The sequence below is a fragment of the Perna viridis genome, chromosome 9 (genome assembly GCF_037379345.1).
Source record: "Perna viridis isolate PV_CMFRI_1.1 ecotype Kerala chromosome 9, ASM3737934v1, whole genome shotgun sequence".
Classification (NCBI taxonomy): Eukaryota; Metazoa; Mollusca; class Bivalvia; order Mytilida; family Mytilidae; genus Perna; species Perna viridis.
In genome coordinates, this window is record NC_142453.1 from 34,014,322 (window position 1) to 34,041,518 (window position 27,197).

The following is a 27,197-nucleotide window of genomic DNA, read 5'->3' on the forward strand; positions in this document are numbered from 1 at the left end:
GATATATACATGTATTAAATTAACGACTGAAATTGAATTATTTAATTAAAACCCTGCTGCATAGCATAACTCAAAAAACTAGAATTCAAAGGAAAATTTGACGGACAACGATCGAAGTGAAACATTAAAAATTAATACATGTACTGAATATTTATCATAAGTGGAGTAAGAAATGAAACAAAAATGCAACTTCTTCCGGTTGTCTTCTGGTTTAGACTACGACAACGGGAAACCCTGCCAATACCAGTGTTACAGTCAGGCAGAACATTACTTCAAACTATGAAAGGCTGTGAGTATATGTTACATCATTACTAAATAAAGTTAGACTCGGGTAGCATACACAGTGGCGCCACTTTAAAGGATAGAAAAGTCCTGGTCCTTATCTAGGTTAATATGAATTACAGCAATGCGAAAATCAAGAGACAAAAAAAACAAGGCAAGGAAAACGGAAACAAGAAGATAACCCACAGACAACCGAAAATTCCGAACTCAAAAAGATTTAAAATCATATAGATCCCGAAACACGGACTAGATGCATCGAAATGGATTTATGATCTGGTTTTCTAAATAAAAAAAAAAACGTCAACATGATCATGCATTGCACAATGACGGCAAGATGCATGCGACGAAATGGTCAGTGGCGGATCCAGAGCAAAAAATATCTCTTGACAGGATCACCGGTGAGAATCACGAAGTGATCCGAATTTGCCAAGGGGTTCGGATTTAAAAAAAAAAGAGGACGCTTATCCTACCGGTACCCCTGGTCCATGCTCCCAGTTTGTTTGTTTGTTTGTTTGTTTGTTTGTTTGTTTTGTTTCTGTTTTGTTTTGTTTTGTTTTTTTTTTTTGTGGAGTGCCCGAACATTTACTCATTTACTTTTGTATCTTTGTGTTTTATTTTTGGTTATTTTGGTTATTCCATGTTCTTTGTTGAGTGTGTCTGTTTTCCGTGTCTAGTCTTTATCCTTATTTCCACTTGAATCTTGGTTCCCCTGATTATTCTTCTACACACACTCTTGGACTTTACTTTATCATCTTCTGTATGTACATGTTTGCGAAAGAGTATATTCAACGAAAAACTGAATGAATTGTTCCTCATAGTGAAGATGAATATACCATATCGGTTGCCAATATTATGGTGCTGGTCGTCGTCGAAGTTTCGGAAGATCCAAAATGTATATATATGCGACAGGTTTTATAAAAAGTCTGGTTAACATCAGCATGAGTTACAAAGTCCGTTCATGAGAAGACTAATCAATTTTAGAACGAACTTACAATGACCAGTATTTACCGCAGGAACGGACAGACTGTGGAACGGTTCTACAATGACTTGAACTTACCGCGGGGACTCGCAGACTAAGGAACAAACTAGCACTGACCAGAAATTACCGCGGGGATTGACAGACTAGACAGCGGTCCGATAACTAGTAAAATGGAAATGTGTGTATATTGCTGCAAATCATAGTAGAGAAGTACATTTCTAGTAACAAAAAAAAAAATGAAAGCAGTTTAAAATGTAGGAAAACGTTCTTATGTACTCACCTTATAAAGGAAAAGTCCTAATATGTTTCGTTTTCTTCACACTACACTGATAAAAAGTTTCAAATTCGATAAAACTTTCCCGAAGAAATATTTACACTTTACGTTCAGTATCTCACAAGTGTCTTTTGTCATGAATAAAACGATGTGTCCCAAACCCATTTAGTTTAAAATATAGGATTTTAAAAGTGCCATTTCCGATTTAAATTTGATTTTCTTTTGTTTTCAAATTTAAATATGGAAGAAAACAACAGTTGTTCCTATTGGATCTAACGGAAAGTATAGAAATGGATCGTTGGTCTCTAAGTTACTGGTCGACACAAGAGGCGTGCATGAAAAGGATTTTTTGGAGTGAAACGATTTTTCGTCATGTACAATACTAAGGAACAATAACATTTTTATTGTACTGTTCTCACACTGAGTTATATATTTGTGTGTGTGTATTTGTAATCTCAATCTAGACAAAATAAAGAATTGGTGATGATGACGTATCCAAGTGTTGTTTTGCAAAGGCCAATGCGTATTAGAAATTAGTGGTAATTTTAGTTGAAAGTAGTAAATTGAAAATTAAACAAGTATTTAGAAGGAGCAATACAAATTTTGTCTAACCAACTAATTACACTTGACCTGACATAGCAATGGGTGGTAATTAGAGCTATAGAAAAATATACGTAGTTAACAGGGTATTGTGTAAATGACACTTGTTAATTCCAACATTTTCGCAAATTGTTGTTAAAAAGATCAAAAGGAATATTAAGAAAATTAGTAATCATATTTATAAACATTTATTGTTTATGTTTTGCAATCTGGTTTACACTTCTCTATTTTGACCTTTCACGAACATACTAAATAAATTACTACTGTTATTTAAAACTCGTTGACAAACGAGGAAAATAACGGAGATATACACGAGTACTCGGAATCAGACCAGTTGGTTAATACTTGTAAATATTCATGATCATGAAATTTATTCTAATTTTTTCCATAGATACATGTATTATACCCGTATATTCTTTTTTTCTTTTCTTTTTTTTTTTTATCTCGGACGAGGTTAAGTGGTGGATTCAGAGAGGTGCAGGGGTTTGGCACCCCCATTTTATTGGAAAATTTGTCATATTCATGTGTAAATTTTACAAAAAAAATGCAAATAATGTTCTAGCACCCCTTTTTCTGAGGAACCTCGTCTGGCACCTTTCGTTTTCAAAAGTATCCGGATCCGGCCCTGAAGCTTAACGTAGTATGACAGTCACCCGTATTACTGTATAGCAAAAATCATATAAGGAACAACAAATCAGTGACATACCGCTACATAAATGTGAAAAAAGAGGGAAATGGAAAATTTACCTAACTAAAATGGTCGAAAACTATGTTTCAGATTATGCAGAAAATTGAACACAACCTGTATTTTTGTACTAAATAACTGTGCAAAGTCAAATTTCAGTTAAAGAGTAATCAAGATAGGGAACCAAGATTCTAGCGGAAAAGTTAGATCGCACTTTATAATCAGATTGGCAAGTCTTGAAAGGTCTTTGTTTTATATATCAATAACGGACTTAATGTGACTTTATATGAACCTATTGTTAGTCCCTTTTTTCAGGAACAAGGGTCATATAGCGTTAACAAACAGTCGTCAGCAATAAATTGTGATACTGCATGAAATTTATTTGTAAATTCCATTGGAATTAGTATAACACATAGTTTCATGTGGTGTATCCATCTGCACCATGAAAACTGATTTATTCAACGGGGCATAGTTTTCCTTTCCTCGTTTGTTTACCCCAGACTTGACTTTTTATGAGCAACTCGGCTGGTGTTTCTATAAATGCAGAGGACGCTTACCCTACCGGTGCACCTGGTCCATGCTCCCAGTTTTAAGTGGAGTCCGAGTTGCTCATTTGCTTTTGTTACTTTGTATGTATGATTTTAGTTACTTTGTGTTCTTTGTTGTGTATGTCTGTTTTCCACGTCTGGTCTTTGTCCCCGGATTACATTCTTTTGGTTCCTTTGATTACTCTTTCGTATGATCCATTGATTTTTACTGGTATAATATTAAAATAACGTTAGAAATAATTCCTAAAATCTAATTTTTAGTGTTGCAGTCATTAGAAACATATATATCGTTATTCTCTGAACACTATAAACGCATATCATGCATAGAGCTCTTGACTATGAGGTTTTACACTGCTGCTAAATCTTACAGAGGGACTATAGTTAAAACTGCAACATAAGAACCGTAACTCTTGTTATTTATATCAAGAATTATATTCATTTCAATGAAAGGTTTCTCAATAAAAGTTAAAAATGTATACGTATGAGGAAAATATTAAACAAATAAAGGTTTTCCTCAAATCTTCAGTTTTAACTGATTTGGTTTGTAAAAATTTGAGTTAAAGAAGGATTTGAAGAAATTCACTATGGGACTGGGCTCAGATAGGTTGATGGATGATGGGTGGTATAATATCATAAAAAAGTAATTAATTAGGTTCTGTACCATTACCCCATGAAATACCTATGTTCTACTATCTCATCTTTTATATATTTTTAATTGACTGATGCTGATCAAGAGCACTGCTCTATTACATTTCACCCCTAAATATATGCATTGATCAATGGCAATCACACCTTCTTTATTATTGAGTCCAATACTTCAATGTAAAATCAGAAATTCGTTAAAATCGAAAGGGGGTTGCCATCCATTCCTTTAAACAACATAGAAATCGCTGAAATCACTCTTGGATCTTTTTCCAAAACAAGAGACTCCCAGGAACCTGAATCGCTCACCTGGTTAAAGTTTGTCTTTCAAGGGCAATGAATTTTACAAGGAATTGTCCAACAATTTTGACTTGTGAAGCTTTTGGTAGGACTTATCATAAGTATCATATTAGCAATTGAAAGTTTCTTTTTATCTATAATAGTTTTCAAGATATTGGCTGAAATCTGTAAAAAAAGGCCATTTTTCATGTTTCGAGGGCAATAATTTTTACAAGGAGTCGCCTGTCAACTTTGATCCCAGAAGAATAATAAGGATGATTTCAGCAACCGAAAGAATTCGACTAAACCTAACGGTTTTGGAGATATATGCGAAAAACTACTGCCTGACCCTTATGTTCACTTTTAGTAACAACTGATTGAAAATACCCACATCAGTTCTACGCAGAATACCCCAAGGAACATTCATACCAATTAATCTACTAGTGTCAGAGAAGATTTTTGAAAGAAATAGCAATAAAAATAGCCAAAAAAAAAAAAAAAAAGACGTCGAAAAGAGCAATAACTCCAATATGGCTTAACAGATTAAAATGACAATTTGGCCATAGATAGATATCATTATGCTTAACACTTTTTACCCAGTCAGAATTTGGCTAAACCTAATGGGTGTGGAGATGTATGCAAAAAAGTATTGTCTGACCCTTATGTTCTATTTTCAGCAACGGCGGCCATGTTTTTTGAAGGATCAAAAATCCCTAAATCAGTTCTACGCAGGATACACCAAGGAACATTCATACCAAGTTTTGTTCCAATTGGTCAAGTAGTGTCAGAAGAGAAGAGTTTTGAATCAAAGACTGATGTCTTCAAAGTCGCTAATCGTCAAATATTCACTGTCACTGATCATGATTTTTGCTTACTTCAACCATCCGAAGTGATACAAATGCGATATGCTCTAAAATCTTGGTTCCCTTGATGTTATTGCGTACTCTTTCATAACCATTATGACCCAAATGTTTTAAATCATCTGGAACAAGATTAAACAACTGGCAATGGCTATATATATAGATATCCGTGTCCTGATAATATATGACCTTTATAAAATCAATTGTAACAACCCCTGTGTTTGAATCGGAAAATCGGTAATATTACATAAATTCAATACTAACCGATCATTTCGTCTTTTAATGTAAATCCCCGTTCTAATACAAGCAAAAAACAAAAAACAAAACAAAAACAAACAAAAAAAAACAGACATGTATACGATGTGTTTAAAAAAAATATGTTTGGATCACTTATGATATTGACCAGGGAACCAGTTTAGCAACCAGACAAAGCAGCTGGCAATGAATATTCACAAATATCGGGCGTGCTAATGTATATGACCTATATAGTCTTGTAACGAGCCTCTGTGCCTGAATCGGAAACTGGGTAATGTTCAAAGCTAACCGATCATTTCGTGTTAACTCCGCTAAAAAGGGAATTCAACCCATTTTAATAATGTCCCATAACTCAAAAGTGTAAATATGGAAAATTACAAATTTACTATAACTGTCTGGAGAGAGGAATTGCCAGTAATCCTGCACTGCAAACAAAAAAAAAATAATTGAGAGAACAAAGCATCACATTTTTATTACAATAACATGTATATATTACCAATAAAGGATGAACTTTTGACATTAACATATAATTAAAATGCTTTGTACAAATGGTAAAAATCTATAACATGAAAATTATAAATATACATCCAAAATGACAAAAAAGGAAATAACATATACTCATATACCTAAAAAAAACTTCTAGTTACAATTGACATTCAAGCACCTTGTACACAGAAACCAGCCTCTCTAAAATTGTGAAAATGGTAAGTGAAAGGAATACTGAATCATATTTGGTACCTTATCTTAGGTTAAAGGCATCTCCTTTTATTGAAAAATGGCAAATAGTTCTCTTCAAAGTTGTAATTTGTCCCTAAGTTATATTGTAACAAAGCTTCTGAATTCTATGTCCATATAAAGAAATATACTACAAAAAACTAGTACATTATAATTTAACAACTGTTACTTTACAATGTTTACAAAGCTGAAACAATTGTAATGTGTTTAAGCTTAAACTACTTCATATAAAATCTTTAATACAATGACCTTCTAAATCACCATGCATACCAAGTAGTACCCCTGTAAAAAAAGAATCTGCTGGTTTAAAGTTTACTTAGTATAAACTTCAAAGTCAGTTTCTGGTGAAAAATTACTAAACCCCCATCTCCTCTCTTCCCCTCTAACACCTGAAAATCAAGTCAAACAAAAAATAAAATAAAACAACAAACAAACAAAAATACAAACAATCAAAAACAAATCCTTAAAAAAATTCTAAGGAAATGAAACTTGTTCGCCTTAATTCCAGTGACTTTTATAATTTCTTAACATGGAACTTCACACACTTCTGCAGGAGTCCAAATTCACTTTCAAATCTAGAGGTCCTGAATCTTTCCAAGTTACAGGGATCATTGGTCTACATTAGGAAAATCAAAAGTCCCTAGTAAAGTGTCAGTAAATAAAAAATATTTTGTGGTGCTATCCTTATGACTAATACCAGTTGAATTTTAAGAATAAATTTAAGTAGCCTAAAGTACTGGCAGTTAAAATTTCAATAAATTTCTTAATGACAGCCATTTTTCACCATCATTAAGTTGTGCATCTTGTATTTCAATGGCATCAAACATCTATACAAAATTTGACATTTTAAAGTTTACAATTTGGACTCCAAAATCTACATACATATTTTATGATCATTTTTTCTCTAAAACATGTTCATGTGGCTGTTCTATTATAACATATAAGATGGGGATGGCACCTTTTTTAATTCATATCAGTTGTCAGTAAAAATGGAAGGAAATACATTATCTAAAATTACTTCTATAGGTGAGTCACCTGGGAAAAGTGTCTTAAACCAGTATATGTTTAATGGAACAGCCCTAAAAAAAACTTGAGATAAAGCAGGAACCATTCACACTAATATACACTCTCACTAGACCTATTTTATAACTTAGCCCATAAAGTACCTATCAATCAATCAAATACAACCCAAGGAATGATTTAACATTAATAGATCCTTCCAAGCTGATTTTCTGAGCTCAGTTGGTACTTAAATGTACAACTTTTTCCAATAAAGATTTGGTTGGAAACTGTTAGTTTTTACTGCAAGGCATCCCATTTAACTTACAAAAAAATCAATTGAGCATGCTCAGAAAATTAGCATGAAAGGGTCTATTGTAACACTGACCAAGAAATACAATGTAAATTCAGGAGTAAAAATGCATTTATTGTGGCAATCTTCCAATCTTTTTTATTAAGCATTTCAATGTTAATTTTATTTTTGTAATACCTGGAGAAAATAAAAAATAATACATAACATGAAGTTGCAAATTCAATAGCAAGATTCGATTTTTGCCATTTTAAACAATATCTGAATTATAATTTTTAATTTTACAACACAGAACATTCACTTCAGTACCAATTTATGTTACCGATTCCCAATTTCAATTTTTTTTGAAAGTATAGAATATTACCACTGACCATATAAAGAAATTTAAAAAAAAACATGAAAATAAGAATGTTAAGAGAAAATCCAGAAGAATACACAGGGTACAATTTTACAGATTCAATTTTTGCATTGAATTTTTGCAAGGATAACAAAATTAAAATGGATTTAAAGAAAAAAAGGAATGAAGTTCATTTTACTTCAACTATGACAATATGATACATTGTCACTAAAGGGCATTGTGGTTTAAAGCTCTACTTCAAGCAAGCTTTCATTCAGAGATACCCATCTAAACCAAACCATATTTGGAATAAAGTTTTATTCACTTTGGATATTTAGACATGATTTTACCAATCCAACAAAAAAGTTGAAATTGTCAAATCACAAGTGAGCATATGGTAAAAAAAAAAAAAACAATTTAGAATGGTAAAATCCTGATATAATAAGGAGCTTTGCAGAGCAAAGCATGATACAACCGCAGTATGTCAAACTGTTCACAAGTGTGGACACAATATTAATGTCTGACACCAACAACGCTGACGATGATGACAACGACATCCCAAACAGTGACAAGATGATACCAATATATGGCCAAAATGTTTTTCAGTTATCTTATAAAAAATTAGAATTCTGTTGCAGAGTGAAAGAAATCATGTCTAGACATGTGTTCAGTTTACTATCTAATGCAGGAATTATTTACGACTAATTTTACTGCACAGTGAGAGTCAAAATTAAAGTAATGTAGATCAAATTATATGTCAGGAATAAATAAAATAAAGAAAAACAAACATTTAAACTTGCTATGCGAAGACCAAATATTGAAATTTAAAAATGCCTAATCTTGTCAAAATACCACAAATAAATGGGCTAAATATCTTGAATAAATGTTCTTCGTGATATGATTTTTAAAACAAATGACTCTTAAATAAATACAACTTCTATTACAAAATAACAAAAAAATATTGTTGTTGGGCATGACACACACTATTCTGATGGTTGGTTTCACAAAGATGGAAAAAATTCAATGATTTCAAAATGAAGTAACATTTCAACATGTTCAATGTGAACATAACAAAAATTGTTCCAAAGACAACATTTGCTAAAATTTCAAAGATGTTACATGCAGGTTGCCAACACAAATTTAACTTCAGAGAAACATTTGAAAAGTGAGAAAGAAAATAAAAATCTAAATTCAATAAAAGTATATTAAATTTTCAAGTATAATACCTTAGTAAAAACTACACAAACGAGTACTGATTTTCAATTGCACGTCCATGTTGCCCTTGCTCTCTCATCACATTTTCTATTGACTCTGTCCGAGACCTAACAGATCCATGAACAACAACTATATCACGATTTTCCTGACTGCCACCCATAGCCCCTAGTGGGCTATTATGACCTATATTAGGATTAGAACCATGATGTGGAGCCACACGTGTTCTTGGTGATCCACGTGGCAGATTTGGCGTAACAGGTCTCTCTATGGCCACAACATAGTCTGTAAGAGTAACATCGGAAGTTCCTCCGGATTCCAATGGAATGGGATGAGTCCGAAAATGTTCTAACATGTCAAAAATAGACTGGAACCACAAATGCTGAACACGACATTGGCCATCATTGTTTAATGTCATTCTTAGATGCTGAAAATATAACATTTTAGACCCTATGAAATTCTAAACAATATAAATAAAAGTCTTAAGAAATCAGTCACCCAACTCATTACATAATAAGTTTCCTAACAGGCAGATTATTCATGGTAACATACAATTTATAGGCTCATGACAAATTTCTTTAAAACTGGTTCATTTTATCTAGATTCAACTTAAGACTTCTCATTATGTTTAAAACTGAATATACTGTTTCTGATTTATCTATAAATTAAGACATTATTCATGGAGATAAGGCGTCATATCCATCGAGCTTTAGCGAGGTATACAATATGAACATAAAGGTCAACCTTTGTTTAAATATATACAACACTACACCAAACATGAACTATTCTAAAAAAAAAAAAAAAAATGACTCATTGTCCAGGGGTATATATTGGTTTTTTGTTTGACCTTATATCAGAATTATCATAATAAAGTAATTTAATTATAAAAAAAACAAGAAATGCAGTTTTTAAAATCCACCAGATAGATCCACTGGATTCTTAATCTTAAAACACTCCACTTTTGTTCATAAATGCTAAAATAGTATTTTAGTAGTTAGCATTACTTACCTCCCCTTGATGAAAAAATCAATTTAAGCAAATTTTAGAATTTTTGAAAGACTTAATTGATTTTTTGTAATATGATCCTTCAATAATAATAAAATCTTGTAATAAAATAACAAAATTGCTGAAGTCAAACTTACCAAAAAATAGGAGTTGCAAAAATTTCAAAATTTCATTACCAACAAATAAACATCGTTCAAATGACCAGTAATATATATTGCTCAACCCTCCTTCTTCAGTGTGTTGTTAGAAAGGAGAGAAGGTTAGCACTCCCCTAGATAAGGACGGAACTGACCCCTGGGTCAATACAACACATATAAGGCACTTGCCTCCCTACTTAGGAGACAAGCACTTATTTTTTCAACACATTATTACTGGACATTGGCCAAGATACACCATTCACAAATTGTTTTCTGCAGATATTTAACCATCCTACTTCTATGCATGTTATTAACTTGATTTCTTCCCTGCCCTTAGGCATGCTTCATTTTACATGTAATAGAAATTCATATCAAAAACATTAGGTCAAAAGTACCATATTTTTAGCTGGTTTTTAAGCTTAATTATAAGGAACCTCAAAATCTGTGGTAAATTGAAAAATATGGCAGTCTTGGATGAGAATAAAAATAATTTTGCAAGTGAAAATACTATTTCAAGCAGAACAAAACTCGTGCAATTTCTTTTATATTTTAGAATAAGCACAATTATAATGTTAACACACACTGGTGTTTCTAAATACTTCATGTTAGTAGCCTCATAATGTGTGACACATTTAATTTATACCTTAGCTTTTCCTTGAAAATTAAATGTAAGAACACTTTCGCCTTTCCTGGTTTCACTGGGCCTAACAAGGAAAACTCCATGTCCTGCTGGACCCTGCTGAAGGACTAACTGGGCAGCTTCAGACCTTGTTAAGTTTTCATGGAACCATGGATATTCCCTCAACATCTGTTCAATCTGAATATCTCCTGATGAATCTCGATGATGTGGGTCTAAAATTATAAATGGTTCTAGTCTAAAGGTTTAAGATAAAAATTTAATAAAATGAATGCAATAAATAATACATTAACATATTAGCAATCAACCCAGAACACACATAAAGGACACTGTACACATAGGGGCATTTTTGGCCCCCTACTAGACTGAAATTCTAAACATGGTTATAGAATGTTACCAATTAGCATTTTCATTAAGCACTTAATGTAGTACAACATTATCATATTAGAATTTTTTGGATCTTCAGGAATTCAGATAAAAAAATAGAAAAAAAATTTCAGAGTATCAAGATATCACTCAGGTCTACATTGGGCACAAACACTTATATTTCATGAGGAATGGGTCATTTACTTCCTGGATTTGTAAAATTGAAGAAAACTGGCTATTTTGACCAGCGATTATGACTTTAATGTGCAGTACAGATAAGTTATAAATATAGGCAATTAAACTTTAGGTTTCACACTTTTCTTCAGTGAATAAAAGTTTGCTGCAACTCAAACATCAACTTTCATGACAATAAGGGGCCAGTTTCACCCATCAATATACCTCAACCTTTGAACACACAGCAGGCTTGGCAAAACATTTTCTATGGTCTGACCGAATGGCACATTTTTTTCTCTACACGTTCAACAAGAAAATGTTAAAATCTATGTCGGACCAAATGAAATTTTGTGACACTGCCTTAAGTTAGACACATCTAACCATGACTGAGACAGGCCTCATGCAAATCGTCAAATCTTTCTCAATAATTTAAGTAATACTTGATTATAAAACCTAATAAGACAGTAACTTGATCATTAAACATTAATTAATAAATGTAACAAATTAGTCAGACCTAAGATGGCCCTTGATTTATTTTTAGTCAGTCAGTCTGTTCTTTTTAAATATTTTTTTGATTTTCCTAACATTCCAATTCTGTTTTTTTTTTTTTTTTTATATCCTTTATATGTCAGCCTGTTCTGTAAAAGTCAAATTGATATGCACTATTTCCAAATGTTAATACCCCAATTGATATGTTTTTCTCATTGCTCTTTTACTAGCATATCAGCAGGTCCACACAGAAAATATAAACAATATCACTGTAAGCCCAAAATATACAGATGATATATTAATGATATCATTGAGAAGAACAAAATGTTCCTATCTAAATGCTTTAATAATATGGTGAAATCTAAGGGAATAGAAAGATTTCAAGACCCCTTTTTTAAGCATATGATATAAATGTACTAAAATGTCTTAATGTTTGGTAAAAAGAAGGATTTAAGGAGAACCATAAGGAGAGATTTCAGAGGGACTACTAGGAGCAACCTAATAAAAATCAGACCTACTGAATGGAACAAATGATAGGTCTAATTTAAATTAGATTGCACTAGAAGGATTCCAGGACCACTATGAGAAAGATTTCTGGAGGACCTCTAGGAGAAAGATTTTAGGAAGACCACTTTTTATCCGGCAAGGACCTTAGTAATTGAAGAAGGACTTCAAGAGGACACTTACGCAAAAGGATCTACATGTACTTACCTAAATGCCTTAATGATGTGGTTATGCCATGGTGTTCAATCCTTGGGCTTGGTCGGGGAGGGATATCTGGAGGGTTACTGGAAAGACTGCGCTGTGATGTGCTGGACTGTATTACTCCAGGACTGGGTGACTCTGTAAATTAAATTTCAGATCTCAATTTTGATCATTTAATAAAGATGAAAAAAATACATGTACCAGCTTCAAAATAAATTGTATATTATATTAAAATTTTCCATAACATCACATGAACTATGAGTGCAATGCTATACGATGAAAAACAAAATCCCACAATATGAATGCATTAAAACTCTTTCATACTGGTAGTCAAAAATTGTTTTAATGTGCAACATGTGCTTTAGTGGGTATCAAGCTCTTTGCAAGAAAGTAAATGTTGGGAAATTAGTTTATTCATACAAATGTGTATATCATATAATATATAAGATTATCAACAAATCTGATCAATTGTGGAATTCACTTCTGATTTATTTCCCCCGGTTGTGTAGGCAACACTCTAGTAGTTATCTCCCCTGAATAATTGTTTTAAAATGTGTTGTGCATTTCTAACAATAAAGCTTTCACCATTTTCATATCATGTTTGGCTAAAAAAGCAACTATATACAGTATAATTTCAGAACCCATAAAATTTTCTGTTGAAGTATGTCTAATTTCTTGAATGTTTTTTTTTTAATTATTAAAGAAGAAAAAATAATTATCTATACTTAGTTAAGGCAATTGTATCAATTTTTTCTTTAAAAAAATATAATGTTTTAGAAAATAAAACACTATCTGAACCTGGTTTTATCTAAAGTTAAATAGTTCATTGTTTACTAAATCATCAACTGAAACGAGGAAGATAATTGTTATCATGCAGTCTACACATGGTATACAATGAGAAGAAAATCGAAGAATATTTTACGAATTTCCTATATATACATATTTTATTTTGTTTTTGAGTTAAAGGGAAAGAGCACCTTTGCATTAAGTTAGGCTCTGATGCTAAATCATACCCATGTATAAGAAATAAGTAACCTTTAATGCAAAATGCGCAAGGCTATACAAAATTTGAAATCTTTGAAATATATGTGGCTAGTGATCTTGCAGAACTCTGTAGGAAGATTATAAGCATACTTGATTAATTTTTACTAAGCTTCGGATTAGCTTGTGACGTCACTGAGTCAGCTTGGTACTGATACAAGAACTGCACATATAATGTGAAAACAAAGATTATTCTGTAAATATTTCTACAATCCTGTTTTCGGATCACCAAATCATGCTGTCTTGTCAAGCTTATGACTGCACAAATGATAAAAGAGATATATTCTGCAAAAAGTTATTTGACCAGCAAAATGAACACTCATTGGATTTTCCTCAGACATAGTATACTAGCTTTCTAGCAGTAAGTCCCGCAGTTCGTCAGTGTTGTCTGACATTTGCTTACACATTGTGCCACAATCTCTTCTCCTGTATATTTTGAGTTGAAATTATAGGGGAACTCCCAAATTTGCACTTTCTTCAGGCATTGTAATCAATTACCTATTCACTTTCATTTTTCATATCGACTTTGTGATGTCAAAGCTCAAAACGATCATGGTGGCACCCAAAACCATGAGAAATTCCAATTCCCTTATTATAAATAGCAATTAATTGGTTAGAAAAGGAAATTATCTTTTTTAAATTGAATTTCCATGAACATTTAAGAAATAAGTTTCGATATATATGACTTACACAATAACATGGTCTTTTCCTTTAATGTACAAGGCCCATTAAAATGTTGTTCTCTTAATGACATCATCAAGTCATCATAAAACTTCATTTACATGCATATCATATAAACTTCAACTGTAATACTTTATAATAATTCCTACTGCTGTTCTAATATTGATAAACTTATGTTTGTCTAATATTTATATGATTTAAATAAATAAAATTTTATATACCCGTAACTGAAGTTTCCTCTTTAAAAAAAAAAAACAACAAAAAAACAACAAACATCGTAAAATTTTCATAAAGCAGTGTTAGAAATAATAAATAAACCACTTGCCCTAGAAATTTACAAATGATGGGGACAACCACCAGTAGGTTTCCAGAGTAACCTCCCCATTGGACAAGTCAAAACAGAGGAATTTGATATTGCAGTGAACATAACAAACTTTTTTGCCCATTTGGGGTTTAGAAGAAGGCACATTTTGTAATTTGAACCAGTCAGCTAGGCAAACTAAGGCAAAAAAAATATTTCTTACTTAGAGACTGCTTACCTGTTCTTCCACTGGGAGCTGTAGCCAGTCGAGGTCTCCTAAAATAAAAATGGAGAAATTACAACAATACTAATACACAACCTCCTACCAGAAAAAAATTTTTAACGTCAACAAAATGCATATAGTCATTAAAATTTAATTAAGAAATAGCTATAACAGAGTTACTGAACCTAACTTCCAAAAGCAAGAAGAATAACATTAAAACTACAAATTAAGTTTTGAAGGCTTTAAAATACATGACATATAAGATATACATTTACAATACTGCAAAATGCTGACTTCATTTCCTAAGAATTGAATGTATTAAATTGATCATGCACTGAAGTGTTTATGCTTTTCACATACAATAAACATATATAACTCTCTGGGAACCCCTTTGTTTACAGTTTTGTTTATACATCTTTTAACCTTTATGCTGCTATAAATGTCACATCAATAATAAAGCATTTTTTTTATCTCTTTGTTCACCATAAACACTATCAGATCAATTACTGATATTCTGTACATTATCAAAATAATAAGTGTGAAGCAGACGACAGGTTCCATATTGCGCTGCCAATAAAAAAAAAAACATACAAGAACTGTGAGCAAAGCTCACTACAGGATTATATCCTCCCATCATGGGCAAAAAAATTATTCGAAATATGAAGCAAAACAATTCTGTATACTCAGCCATGGACAGAAAATTATCATGATTAATTAGAATTACTAGATAATCTAACCTCATCAAACTTTAAATGGATACTTAAAATTCAGATGGGAATATTGATTTGATGTTTTCCAAAATTACATGTACATACAAAAATTCTAGAAATGGTCATGTGTTTTAGATTTTTGTGTTATGTCTTGTTTTCCTTATCTTTAGTTCTTATATGTACTTTTGTATTATATTTTATTCAGTCTGCAACTTTGTATATGTAAATCATCTTTATATCCTGTTTTCATGTTCAGACCAAGTGTTTGGATTTTGTCATGTTTACATTTGATATTTTTTTGCTGATATCACGTCTTAGTACCTTCAGCACATGTGTTTGGATTTTGTCATGTTTACACTTTCATATTTTTTTACTGATATCATGTCTAAGTACCTTCAGCACATGTGTTTCCTACCTCCTAAATGTGATTAAAGTCCCTTTCCAATGTTGTTTTCCAAGATGACACGTCTTTTAATTATACTATGATCTACGACTGTCTCATCCTGTCAACATTATTTTCACTTTGTTTTGTTTGCAACTTATTTTTGTATTTACTTCGAAATAAATCTTTTTTATCAAGTCTTCCTTTCATTAAAGTGATGAGCATTCATTAGTACATCTTTGAAAGAATATGTTTTGTGTACATATTTTTGTCAAAGTGATGAATGATATAATTAAATTTTGTTTGTTTGAAATGCATTTCAAATAAAAGGTAAAATCATAGAGGAACATTTCTAATTCAATTTGAACCAGTTTACAAAATAACCTGATTTGTGCAATTGTACATGTATGAAGTACCAGTATTTACTGGTCAGGTTATTTTGTACATTTAACCAGTTAAAAAGAGAAATATTCTTTATAATATCTAATGCATTCAAGACATTTTTTCAACATATTTCCTTATAGCCAATTATTTTCAATACAAACATACGATCAGCTATCAAATTAAACAAATTGTGTTTGTAAAAAAAAACAAAAACAAAACAAAACAACAAAAAAAAAAACAGTGCTAATTTTTTACACAAAGTTTATAAGACTTGTCTTTCATATATCATAGTATAGTATCCTTGGTTCATTTATGCAAAATTAATTTCAGATAGCAGAGAGTCCTAAAATTAGTGTGCCAGAATTTTTTCCTTAAGACAGCAGATCAAGTAAACATACATTGAGGGAGTAGGTTCAACATCAGGTTCCGAGTCTGCTGGTGAAGCTGTGTTGATGACAGTGCTCAAAGCTTCTAACCATGACCTCACTTCTGCCATATCATGAGCCTCAATGACAAACTCACTTGTGCCCTGACCCTAAAATTAGACAAAATATTCAAAACACATCATAACCTTCCACTTGTATTTCAGTTCAAGTAAAGGGGAGTCCACAAATTACGTGAATAGTCCTTGAAACTAGTCTTTTCATATTACAATGTAGGTCTAAGTTGATCATATGTTGTATGTTTAACACATTGTACTATTACAGTTATCTATTTAAGCTGATATATGGTATAAGTGATTTGTTTTCTTGACCTTTTCATTTTTAATTTATACCCAATATTCAAACAGTTATTGGTTTGTCGGTTATAGATGTTTGAATCTTACTCTGTGTCCAATGTTAAACTGCATTTCTAAACATAAGCTACACGTAGATAAATAATTCAAATTAAAAGAACGATACTGTACAGAAATATTCATTCACTATCCAACTGCTGTACAAAAATACTCATTCACTGTCCAACTGCTGTACAGAAATATTCATTCACTATCCAGCTGCTGTACAGAAATACTCATTCACTATCCAGCTGCTGTACAGAAATACTCATTCACTATCCAGCTGCTGTACAGAACTTGACAGTGAATGAATATTTGATAGTAATGATATTTATTCAAATAAAATATATAATACAGAGAGACTTGTAGCAAGTCTAAAACTGCAGTATCACATTCAGATTCTGTTTCTCAAAAGATTTATATTTTTTATGTTTATGACCATATAAATGTAAATAATAACAATATGTTATATTTTTCATTGACAACAAATGAAAAATTTATCATACCGTACATGTACATGTAAGTTAACAATAATTCAATGGTCATGTGTACCTTATCTTGGCCATAAAAACGTTTTATATCATAAAGCAAAACACCTTGTTTTGATGGCATGTTGATGGAACTCAGACCAATTATCTGCCCAGAACAAAAAAAAAAGCTCTAGAAGGGAAAGTCCTTCTTCTCACATTGAAAATTGACATGAAATTAGAGAAATGGTTATTGTTCCTTTTTTCACATGTTTAAACTAAAGACACCATCCCTTGGACCATTATTGTAGATCCATTATAGGTTCATGCTTCATGTACATGTAAATTTATATAAATAACTAACATGCATGCTACCAATGTCATTGTACACCAAAGATAAACAAGTTCAGATAATTTCTATCTGTAAACATCCTGTGTGAACAACTACATTTTATGTAGTTTCAGAGGTCTGCTTAGATGCAACATAATGCAAAAATTATGGGTAGGGATACCACTTATTTGTAGTCTTTAAAATAAAGTTCTTTTTTACATTGTTAAAATGGTCCTTATAATTATAAATGGCAAATATTTCCTCAATTTGTACATTTAACTGACTTTAACAAGGAGACCAAGGATAAATGACATGAAGGAATTTGTTTCACTTTATCTGGGTTTCTTTGTCTCCAGTAACTTCACACTCTTAAATCAGTCATTTTAAGAGATTCAGTCATACATTACATACATATTCTCTTTTTCCATTTAAATATAACTGTCACAAAAAATCTCTGCTAGGAGACCATGAGTTGGTAGTATGATGGAATTTGTTTCAAAGACACCAACAGGTGCCCTTTGTGAACCTTACTGACATTAACAAAAACATAAGAAAATGTTTAAACGTGATCCAAGGAAATCAAATCACTTAAATGATGAGTTTCAAACCAGGATATTTGTAAATTACAAGTGGTTTATTGATATGACATGATCTAACTACATGTAATCGTCACATATATGTACATGTACACTACACCTCCATTGGAATTCACATTTTCTACATCAAATAGTGGGAGTTTAAGTCAAATGATGAGATACTAGTAATGTCAACCCTGAAGCCCTTTTATGGAGACTCACACCATAAAATAAATATAATTTTGGCAGTTTTTTTTTTTTTTTTTTTTTTTTTTTTTTATTTTTAATCTTCCAAATTGTAAGCAAATGTCTTGCAATAATGACACTCCTAAATGTTGAGAAAGCATTCCTTTAATCACAAACTTTCCTTGTTGAAATAAATTTCATACTGAATGTGTACACCTGTATGTACAGCTAAAATTTGTTGCAGACCACTGGACCCTCATTCACATGAGTACAAATAGAAATTTTGAAAATATGAATGTCCATTATAAATGAAAATTCTGCATAGATGTAGCAATGTGTGTATCTCTTTTTTTGATTATGTTAATTCTTCTTGTAGAATTGACAAGTAACGTTCAATTTCCACTTGCCAAAATAAAATTTTACTATAGCCTGCATGGTTTAAGTACTATCTGTCAAGTATCAGGGCGGCACTTGGCAGACAGGTTTCTAAGGGTCATTGAAATTTTACAACTGTACCGTAGTTACCACTTGGTAACTTTTCTTATTATATCTTGCCTTTGGCAAGCTGGAAAGTGAGTTTTCAGAAGAGTGGGCTTGACAAAATCTATAACTATAGCTGTACTGTACCTTACACCTTAAATACTGACACAGATTATGGACACATAAACTTAACTCAACAAAGTAAATGACAGCTGTTAAGGACAGATAGTTATTGTCAAAAACAATATGAACAGGTGAAGTCAAGTCAAGTGTAAAACACTGCACTGTTTAACACAGTCTGCTTGTATTGCTGTTTTTTTATTAAACATGAACACATAGCATTGTGCTTAGTCTGACACAAGTTGACTTGTTTCTTGTGGAGCGGACTTACACAGATCATAAGCAAGATTAAAAAAAAATTATTCAGTTTTTTTTAAAATGTTCTCTTTTGATCTTCCATAACCACAATAAAAGCAAATCTCAGGCAAGTGGCAATATTTAAAACTTGAAAGAAAGAAATGTACTGTAACACTCATATGAGAATACTCTCTCCTTCTAGGCAGAAAATATTTGTGTATTGACTTCACTCACAGCATTCTTAACAAATTCCAGCAACTAAGAATTTTTACTTTCCATCATTAAAGTGATTTCTTTAAAGAAGCAGAGGGAATGTGGTTTAATTTGAGGATATCTTGCTTGTATACAGAGTTATATCAAAAACAGGGACTTGACAGCTGAACAAGAGATAATGAGCTAAGGTGTCCACAAAAAGTTGTGATTTTTTAGGGGGAGGGCTCAATTTTCGGCCTCTGACAACAGCAGAATTGATCCATAGTTCTTTAGTTCACCTGGTTTCTATAGAATAATGATGTCTCTCACTACTCCCATGATGTCAACTCCATATACTAACCACTTCTGGTTTAGGGCCAATCTGAAGCCAAAAATTGCAAAAAATTTTCTTATGAAAGACTCCTCTGAGTACTCCTGACTTTCCAATTACGACTGTAATGAACAAGTTTTGGCTTACATGTAAATGACCATCAGAGGGAACAAGCTTTGGAAAAACTGCACTTTGGACACTGTCTTGCCCCTGGTGAGCCCACATCTGGTGAAAAATGACAAAAAATCGCCAAAAATGACAATTTTCAGGCAACAGTTTCATTTTCCTGCACATGCCTACCAACCCTCCCACTAACACCTCATCCTACTCTGTGATTACCTGCCTTAAGCTTATAGAAAACAATCAGCATCAGCACCATGATACAACTAATTTGCATAAGTTTGCAAAATATTAAAATCTTGACATTTTTTATCAAACAAATCAGCATGGTAAGAGTTAAAGTTAAATGAAATTTTATGAGAAACACAGCTATTAGACAGAACTGCACATGAGAAAACACACACTTTAAACAACAAGGATTTACCATGTCCCTCATCAGCAGAGGACGGTGACTGTACAAATGTATTTCCCATTCTTAAAAACCTGAGATCTGAATCATCCATATATTAATATGGTAAAAACGACCATTAAATTTTTATTGACATATGATTTTATTGCAATATATATGTACCAATAAGATACAGCATGACCAAGTTTTGTAATTTTCACTAAGAAATTCATTCTGTCGACATTAACATTAAAGGGAGGTCATACATAAAAGGAAAACTATTGTGTTTCATATTTTGTATAGTCTTACATTATGTTCACACCACATTAAATAACTTGATTATTAATTCCATTTAAAAGTGATAAACCCCACACAAACTTTAAAGAAGTCATAAATAATCTGAATAACTCTGATTCACTGAGGCGTATAAGATTGACCATTTATAAACAACACCTTTATTAGTTATGACAAAAACATGTCATTATCCTATTTCCAATAACACAAATCTCATCATATCAAGACCTTACAGAGTTTGTTCAAGGGATTTTTCAAGCTGTGTTGAGCAACCTTTGCAAAATCTTGAAACAATACTTCATTTCACAATTTTTAGAATGCACTATGCTGCAAGTGCTAGTCATGTTTTACAGATAAAGTTGGTTTTTTTTAAAGTTAAACTGACAATTGGTTGAGTGAAATTTGAAAACCATGGACCACTGTGCATTTTTTACATTACAACACGTACATGCAAGTCAAGCACTCAAGAATCAATACTTTAGACATGGCTCCAAAAAACTAGACAAAGTACATGTATAGATAGTCCAACACAGTAGGCCAACCTTTCATGTCATGTCTTTCCAAGAAGCAATTGTACATTGTAAATATATATATAATGTACCGGTACATTAAACATTAAGTATACATGTAGCAACATGTAGAATTCTGTAAACTGATAATTAGAATTCTGGAGCTTTGATACTAACCTTTAATACAAATGTATACTCATGGTCAGGCATTTCTAATGATGTTGTGACTCTAGCTTCTGTTATGAGGAAACAGAATAGTCCTGCTTTGGGTTTTAATGACTGAAATAGAAAGATGATTTACACATAGGTGTATTTGTACAAGAATTGACCTGAACAAAAACTTAAAGAACATGGAACAATTTGTACAAGTACAAACATATTTCAAAACTTTAAACTAGCTTGGCAATTAATATACATGTACAACTTCACATGTACCAATCTGGGGGACCTCTAGCTTGACACTTCTATGTTCTACATGTACACAAATTTGTATTAGGCAAAAAAATAATAGTCTTGTTACCTGCTCCCAGCAAGAAAAAAAAATGGGGTAGGTACATGTAAGTAGAAAATATTTTTTTACATTGAGTGAATGGGAAACAATCTAGATTTGAGCCAAAATGGCTATAAAATGTGGAGGGTAGGCACAAAAAAAGGGTAGCAGGAAACAAGACATATTATTGTTTCGGCCTTATACAATATACATTTTTGTACTGTATATGTACATGTATTAATTTCAGCTACTATTGGATGGGAAAATAAGCCTGAAAACAAGTAGATTAGTACGATCAGTGTAGTTTTCAAAAGTTCATTTAAAGAACTCCTAAAAAATAAGCAACCTTGAAAATGAATATATTTACAGTACACTCCACTTATGCATACATGTACATGTAACTGAGAATACCAAAACAATGTATATCAATATTTATTTCCTTACACAGTGGCCTGTGGTGTCATGCAGCAGCCTATCAAAAAGTTTGATGTATTCTTTTAGGAATTTAACCAAAAAAAAAAAAACCTGTTTATTGAGTACATTTCTTCCTTGTATAATACTAATTACATGTACATCGACACATTCCATACATGTTCTTTGAATATTCTATAATCAGTACTCCCCTTGAAACCTAGCCTTGTATGCAACTGTTACTTTTAACAAGTTTGTATATTTGTATAGGTAAAAATTAGGTATATATTTTATTTCCAGCTGTATTGTTTGACAAGGAAAAGAAAACAGATAATTTGACCTTGACTGTAAACAAACAGGGACATTAGTGTATTCCCTCAGGCATATCTTTCCATTCATAAATACTATAGGTGGAATTTGAGGCTCATTACGGGGAAACCTGAAAAATTTCTTCATGCTTGAAACTATCAATTTAAATGAGAACAAATATACTTGTATCATCGTAATTTGCACAAGTGTGTACATGTGCATGCATTAATACATTTTAAATTGAAGTTCCTGCCAAAGTACATCTGATTTAATTAATTTTGAACATCAATTAAACTGCATTTACGAAACAAAATAGTCAATATGGAACATTTAATAAAGATGTTGAAATTATGTATTCATTTTCAGTTTAATCTTAAATTATTGCCAATACATGTACATGTATATTTGTACATGTATTTTCAGAATTACAAAAATTCAATACAGCCAATTTTTGCTTTGCTAGAATTTCGTTTTTTTGTAAAAATGTATATGTACATTTTGTATGTAATCTGTATCAAATTATTACCAGTAGTTTTATTTCATAGAAAATTTTTTGTTATATTTTTAGCATACATGTATTTCCTGTCTGGTCATTTTGCAAAAAGGTACATGTACATACATATGTATACAGTTCATATACCCACAAAGTTTTCGTTTATTTACTCTTTACTTCTGATGAACTTAAATGTACATGTAAAAGTAAGTATTTGTCACAATTGCATAGACATTGGTCTATAACATATACATTGTACATGTACACTATGTACATATAGATAGGTCATAGGATTTTGGAAATCAATGGCATATTTAAACAGTGCAACTATGCATTCTTTCTTAAAATGTACAAATGTAGTCATATTATCTGTAGAAAAATAATAAAATAACTACATTTGTACATGAACTACAGGAGGTTGTACATGTACATGCACAATGTATGATTAAACAATATTCAATAAACATGTTGAAATAAGACATTCCCCCTAACAGGGCAAATACACCCTGCAGCCTGTTCAACCCTGTACATTTGGGGATAAATATGGACATATGATTCATATTGGACACAATTTTTATGGTAGATAGACTAAGCACTTTTAACACACAATTTTCTGCAATTTCTAAAACACTGAACTTCAAACAGCAATCAGTTTATTTTTTTTTTGTTGACAACACAATAACAGATATGACAGATTAATTCCTGACACTATCACCATATGGTAATCTAACACTCCTTTGAGTTTCATAATAATCCTGTTGTTGACAATGCATCAGACCAAGTTTCAATGAAAAATGCCTCAGTTCCAATAGCCGTCATTTCTATAATTTTTTACCAAACATAAATTCCAGACAATATACTAATCCCAGTATGATTATTTAACACCCCATTAAGTTTCATGACAATCCTGCAAGTCTTACAAGAGGAGTAGCAGACAATGCATGAGACCAAGTCTTGTTGGAAAAAAAACCCGAAGTTCAACGGCCACCATTTCTACAATTTTTGTCCACACATAAATTTCAGAGTTAGTAATAGTAGCCTGCCCCCCAGCTTATGACAGGCTATTTTTGCAGGACAACTAATTTTAGCAAAAATTTATATGGCCACATAGTAATATACTGAAAAATTGTATTCAGGACTGGCTAGAATTTGAGCGAGTTTTCTACCCTGATAAAATCCTGGCACTTATGCAGATCTCAATATGGAAACTAGTTTGGACAGATGAACAGATAGACCAGGTGAAAACTATATACCCCAATCATACATTTGCATTTTAAATTAACTGTCTTTTTCCTTATGAAACATATTTACTGGTTATAATAGAGGTATTGAATGATATAATAGAAATTACATTTGGACTATATTTTTGTGTAATGTTCAGAAATAGTAGGGAATTTACAGTGATGGGCTGGTGACATAAGGTACAGTATTTTGATCCCGAAGGATCAAAAACCCAAAAATCTTGGCACCAGAGATTATATTTAGGTCATTCCCAAGTTCGATCCGCTTATCCTACAATGTAGATTTTTTTTCAAAAATTTATTGCAACAGACTTTTTTCAAAAAAATTTTTAATTTAGTGATTTCAAATCATTAGTCATATTCAATGAATAAATAAAGCTGTGACAGAAAATGTTTTGACATTTTGACAACAGGAAGTGCAGAAGTGAAATTACAGAATTTACATGTATTTTACAAGTGATTTAGCAGAATTTATTTCACTTTTTTCACTGGGAACATTTGATAATTCACTGCTAAACAATAAACATGTTTGAAATTTTCAGAAAAAATCAACTTTGCAAAATTGGATAATTTCATTACAAGACTAGAGAAAATTGAAGATATATATTTGCTGTTATTATTTTACAAAATTACTTTGATCTCTGAATATGACTCTCCCTAATGATAAAAGAAACACATCAAAGGAAGAAAATCCAGGTAGGCTGCAGGTAAACAGGTTATGACTAATACACGACCATTAAGGTCTAACATCCCTTTTGACAGGTGGTATTTACATGCTTATTCATGTAAGCAAATCTACAGGTACACTGTATAAGTGTTTATACAAATATGAAACTAATATATAATTAATACATGTACAATATACATATTCCTGTTAGTAACATATATTCAGGGTTTTCCCTAAGAAGCCACTGGAGGCTGTATTGCATGGTTCAAGCAAACTTTTGGTATGTTCAAACCAAGTTTTATCTTTACAACTGTATGCAACTTTATTAGGTTTTGACCTGTTCATGCCAGCTTTTGGCCAGTTCCAGCAAAAATTAGGGAAAACTCTGCATATTATATGTGCAAATGGATGTATAAAATTTCATCTTTCTATGGAAGACATAATTTTTAGACAAAAAGCAGAATCTACTTAACTTTACAATATGCATATCTGTACATAAAATGTTCATGTACATGTATATAGTATACATACAATGTTCATTACATTTAAATCAAATTGAAACTTTAAAATTTTAATTCATGAACAATTCATCACCAAAAGTGATCATTAAATTGATTCCCACTTCTGGTATAGATCTTAAATCAGTGCATTTCAACTTTCATGCCCTTCAACCAGGAAAACTCTACATTCTCCTTATAAATTACAGATTATACTGTCCTTGTACAAGTATATGTAAATTCATTTTTGTACTGTATACATGTATATGAGTACATTGTAACTCAATACTTTCTAATTGTACAATGTACATGTACACATGTAAGTGCTTGAACAATATAATTCAATTGTAACAATGTGCCATAAAATGGCAAGCTTTCATCCATTCAAGGACTAAATTTTGTTCCCTAAGGTGTTTGACATGTTCTGTACCATGTACAGCATTATGAGGCAAAGTGTTCTAGCTGACACATGAGAAGGGCACTTACTCATATAATGTGCTAGATACACCACAGACTTGTCAAATTGTTTTTAAACACCTAGATGTAGTATATACATGTACAAATGTATACACATACATTGTACATGTATGCATGGCACTAGGAACTGGAGGAAGTAATTGCAATGATTATTTCATGTGTACATGAACAGATGGCTTGGGTGACATTCTAAATTTCATCTGTGTACATGTACTTTGAAATCATGAAGAGGTACACAGGGGCAATCAGATAGGTCTGAGGGGTGTTGGTCTTCAGAGAAAATTTGCATGGAATCATGTTTTCAAGAATGATAAGAATTATGATGATACATCATTACATGTGAATATTTAATGTACTTACAAAGTACAGTGCACATCTTATAACTGATTATTGGATATTTATCATTTTCTTAATCTACATGTGTATGAGTAATTTGTACAAATGTATAGGAAGCCCTCTATTTACACGTAGATAAACCAGTTAAGTTTACCATCATCTCATTTACCAGTTTACATAAATATCACACATTACCTTTGGTGGAGAATAAAATTCAAGTGAGCTGCCTCCTTCCTTAGTTACAAGCATCAGTCTTGTTTTCTCCCATCTTGACTTGCCTTTTGCATCCTCACCAGTCAAAACATTAACTATTCCTTCCTTAACACAGTTTTCTTGTACATGGGTTTCAAGTGATTTGGATTGCTTTTGCAATTTCTCGTGCTTATGTTGTGGATTTACTTGTTTATGTTTTTTATTGTCCTGAGGCAGTTGTTCATTATTAGCGTCTTCTACTTGATGTTTTCCTTTCTTTCTTACCCCCCTGAGTGAAAATTTCCGTAGTAATCCTCCTTTCTTGCGATGAGGACTTTTGACTGATTTAGAGGTATCTCCATTTCTTGATATGTTACTTTGTGGAACTTGAGTGTCATCGGAATAGTCATCATGCAAACTTATTTGAGGAGAGAGCCTGTGTGGCTGGAGCCCAGGATTGGGAATTGTTCTATTTGTATCTTGATAATATGAACTCCGTTTTACCTTCTCGTCAAAGTATTTCAAGAAATAGTCAACAAACTTTCTTGCATACTGAATCGGATCGTTTACCCGACATCCAGTATTCACTCGTTGAAAATCCAGGAAGTCTTTTACGAAATTCTCTGATGCTGTTTCTGCTCGACTGTTACAGAATTCTTCCCACGAAGCACTTTCTGTTGCACTAGACAAATCCCCGTTCATCGATGCCATTTACATTTGTTCTGCATGGCTTGTGTTATTAATGGAAATGCTAAAATCGTACAAGTTTCTATTTGGTTTCACTTTCCATACCTTACTTTTGTACGGATTGCACTTCAGTCACATATACCGGAAGACAAACACACAT

The 27,197-nt window shown here is 32.0% G+C and overlaps 2 protein-coding genes and 1 non-coding gene across 18 annotated transcripts in view; 1 reads left to right on the forward strand and 2 right to left on the reverse strand.

The window, feature by feature from the left end:
- LOC148607925 (uncharacterized) overlaps nucleotides 1-1,743 on the reverse strand; it is a 44,622-nt gene extending 42,879 nt beyond the window's left edge. For 5 of the 16 annotated variants that reach the window (XM_088546263.1, XM_088546270.1, XM_088546267.1 and 2 more), the window contains exon 1: nucleotides 1,542-1,743. The gene's annotated coding sequence lies outside the window, so the exon portion shown is untranslated. The remainder of the gene's footprint in view (nucleotides 1-1,541) is intronic. The other 11 variants (XM_088546277.1, XM_088546275.1, XM_088546271.1 and 8 more) reach the window with 3 other exon arrangements.
- A 4,107-nt stretch (nucleotides 1,744-5,850) lies between these two features.
- LOC148607926 (SH2B adapter protein 2-like) lies at nucleotides 5,851-27,197 on the reverse strand. The gene is made up of 7 exons (XM_088544261.1): nucleotides 26,354-27,197; nucleotides 21,415-21,516; nucleotides 16,631-16,767; nucleotides 14,772-14,809; nucleotides 12,517-12,648; nucleotides 10,783-10,991; nucleotides 5,851-9,424 (listed from the first exon to the last, which is right to left on the reverse strand). Exons 1-7 carry the CDS (start codon nucleotides 27,059-27,061, stop codon nucleotides 9,023-9,025), a joined length of 1,728 nt encoding a protein of 575 aa, XP_088400387.1. The 5' UTR covers nucleotides 27,062-27,197; the 3' UTR covers nucleotides 5,851-9,022.
- LOC148607927 (U6atac minor spliceosomal RNA) lies at nucleotides 10,240-10,360 on the forward strand. The gene has a single exon (XR_015915706.1). It is a non-coding gene; the product is annotated as a U6atac minor spliceosomal RNA (small nuclear RNA).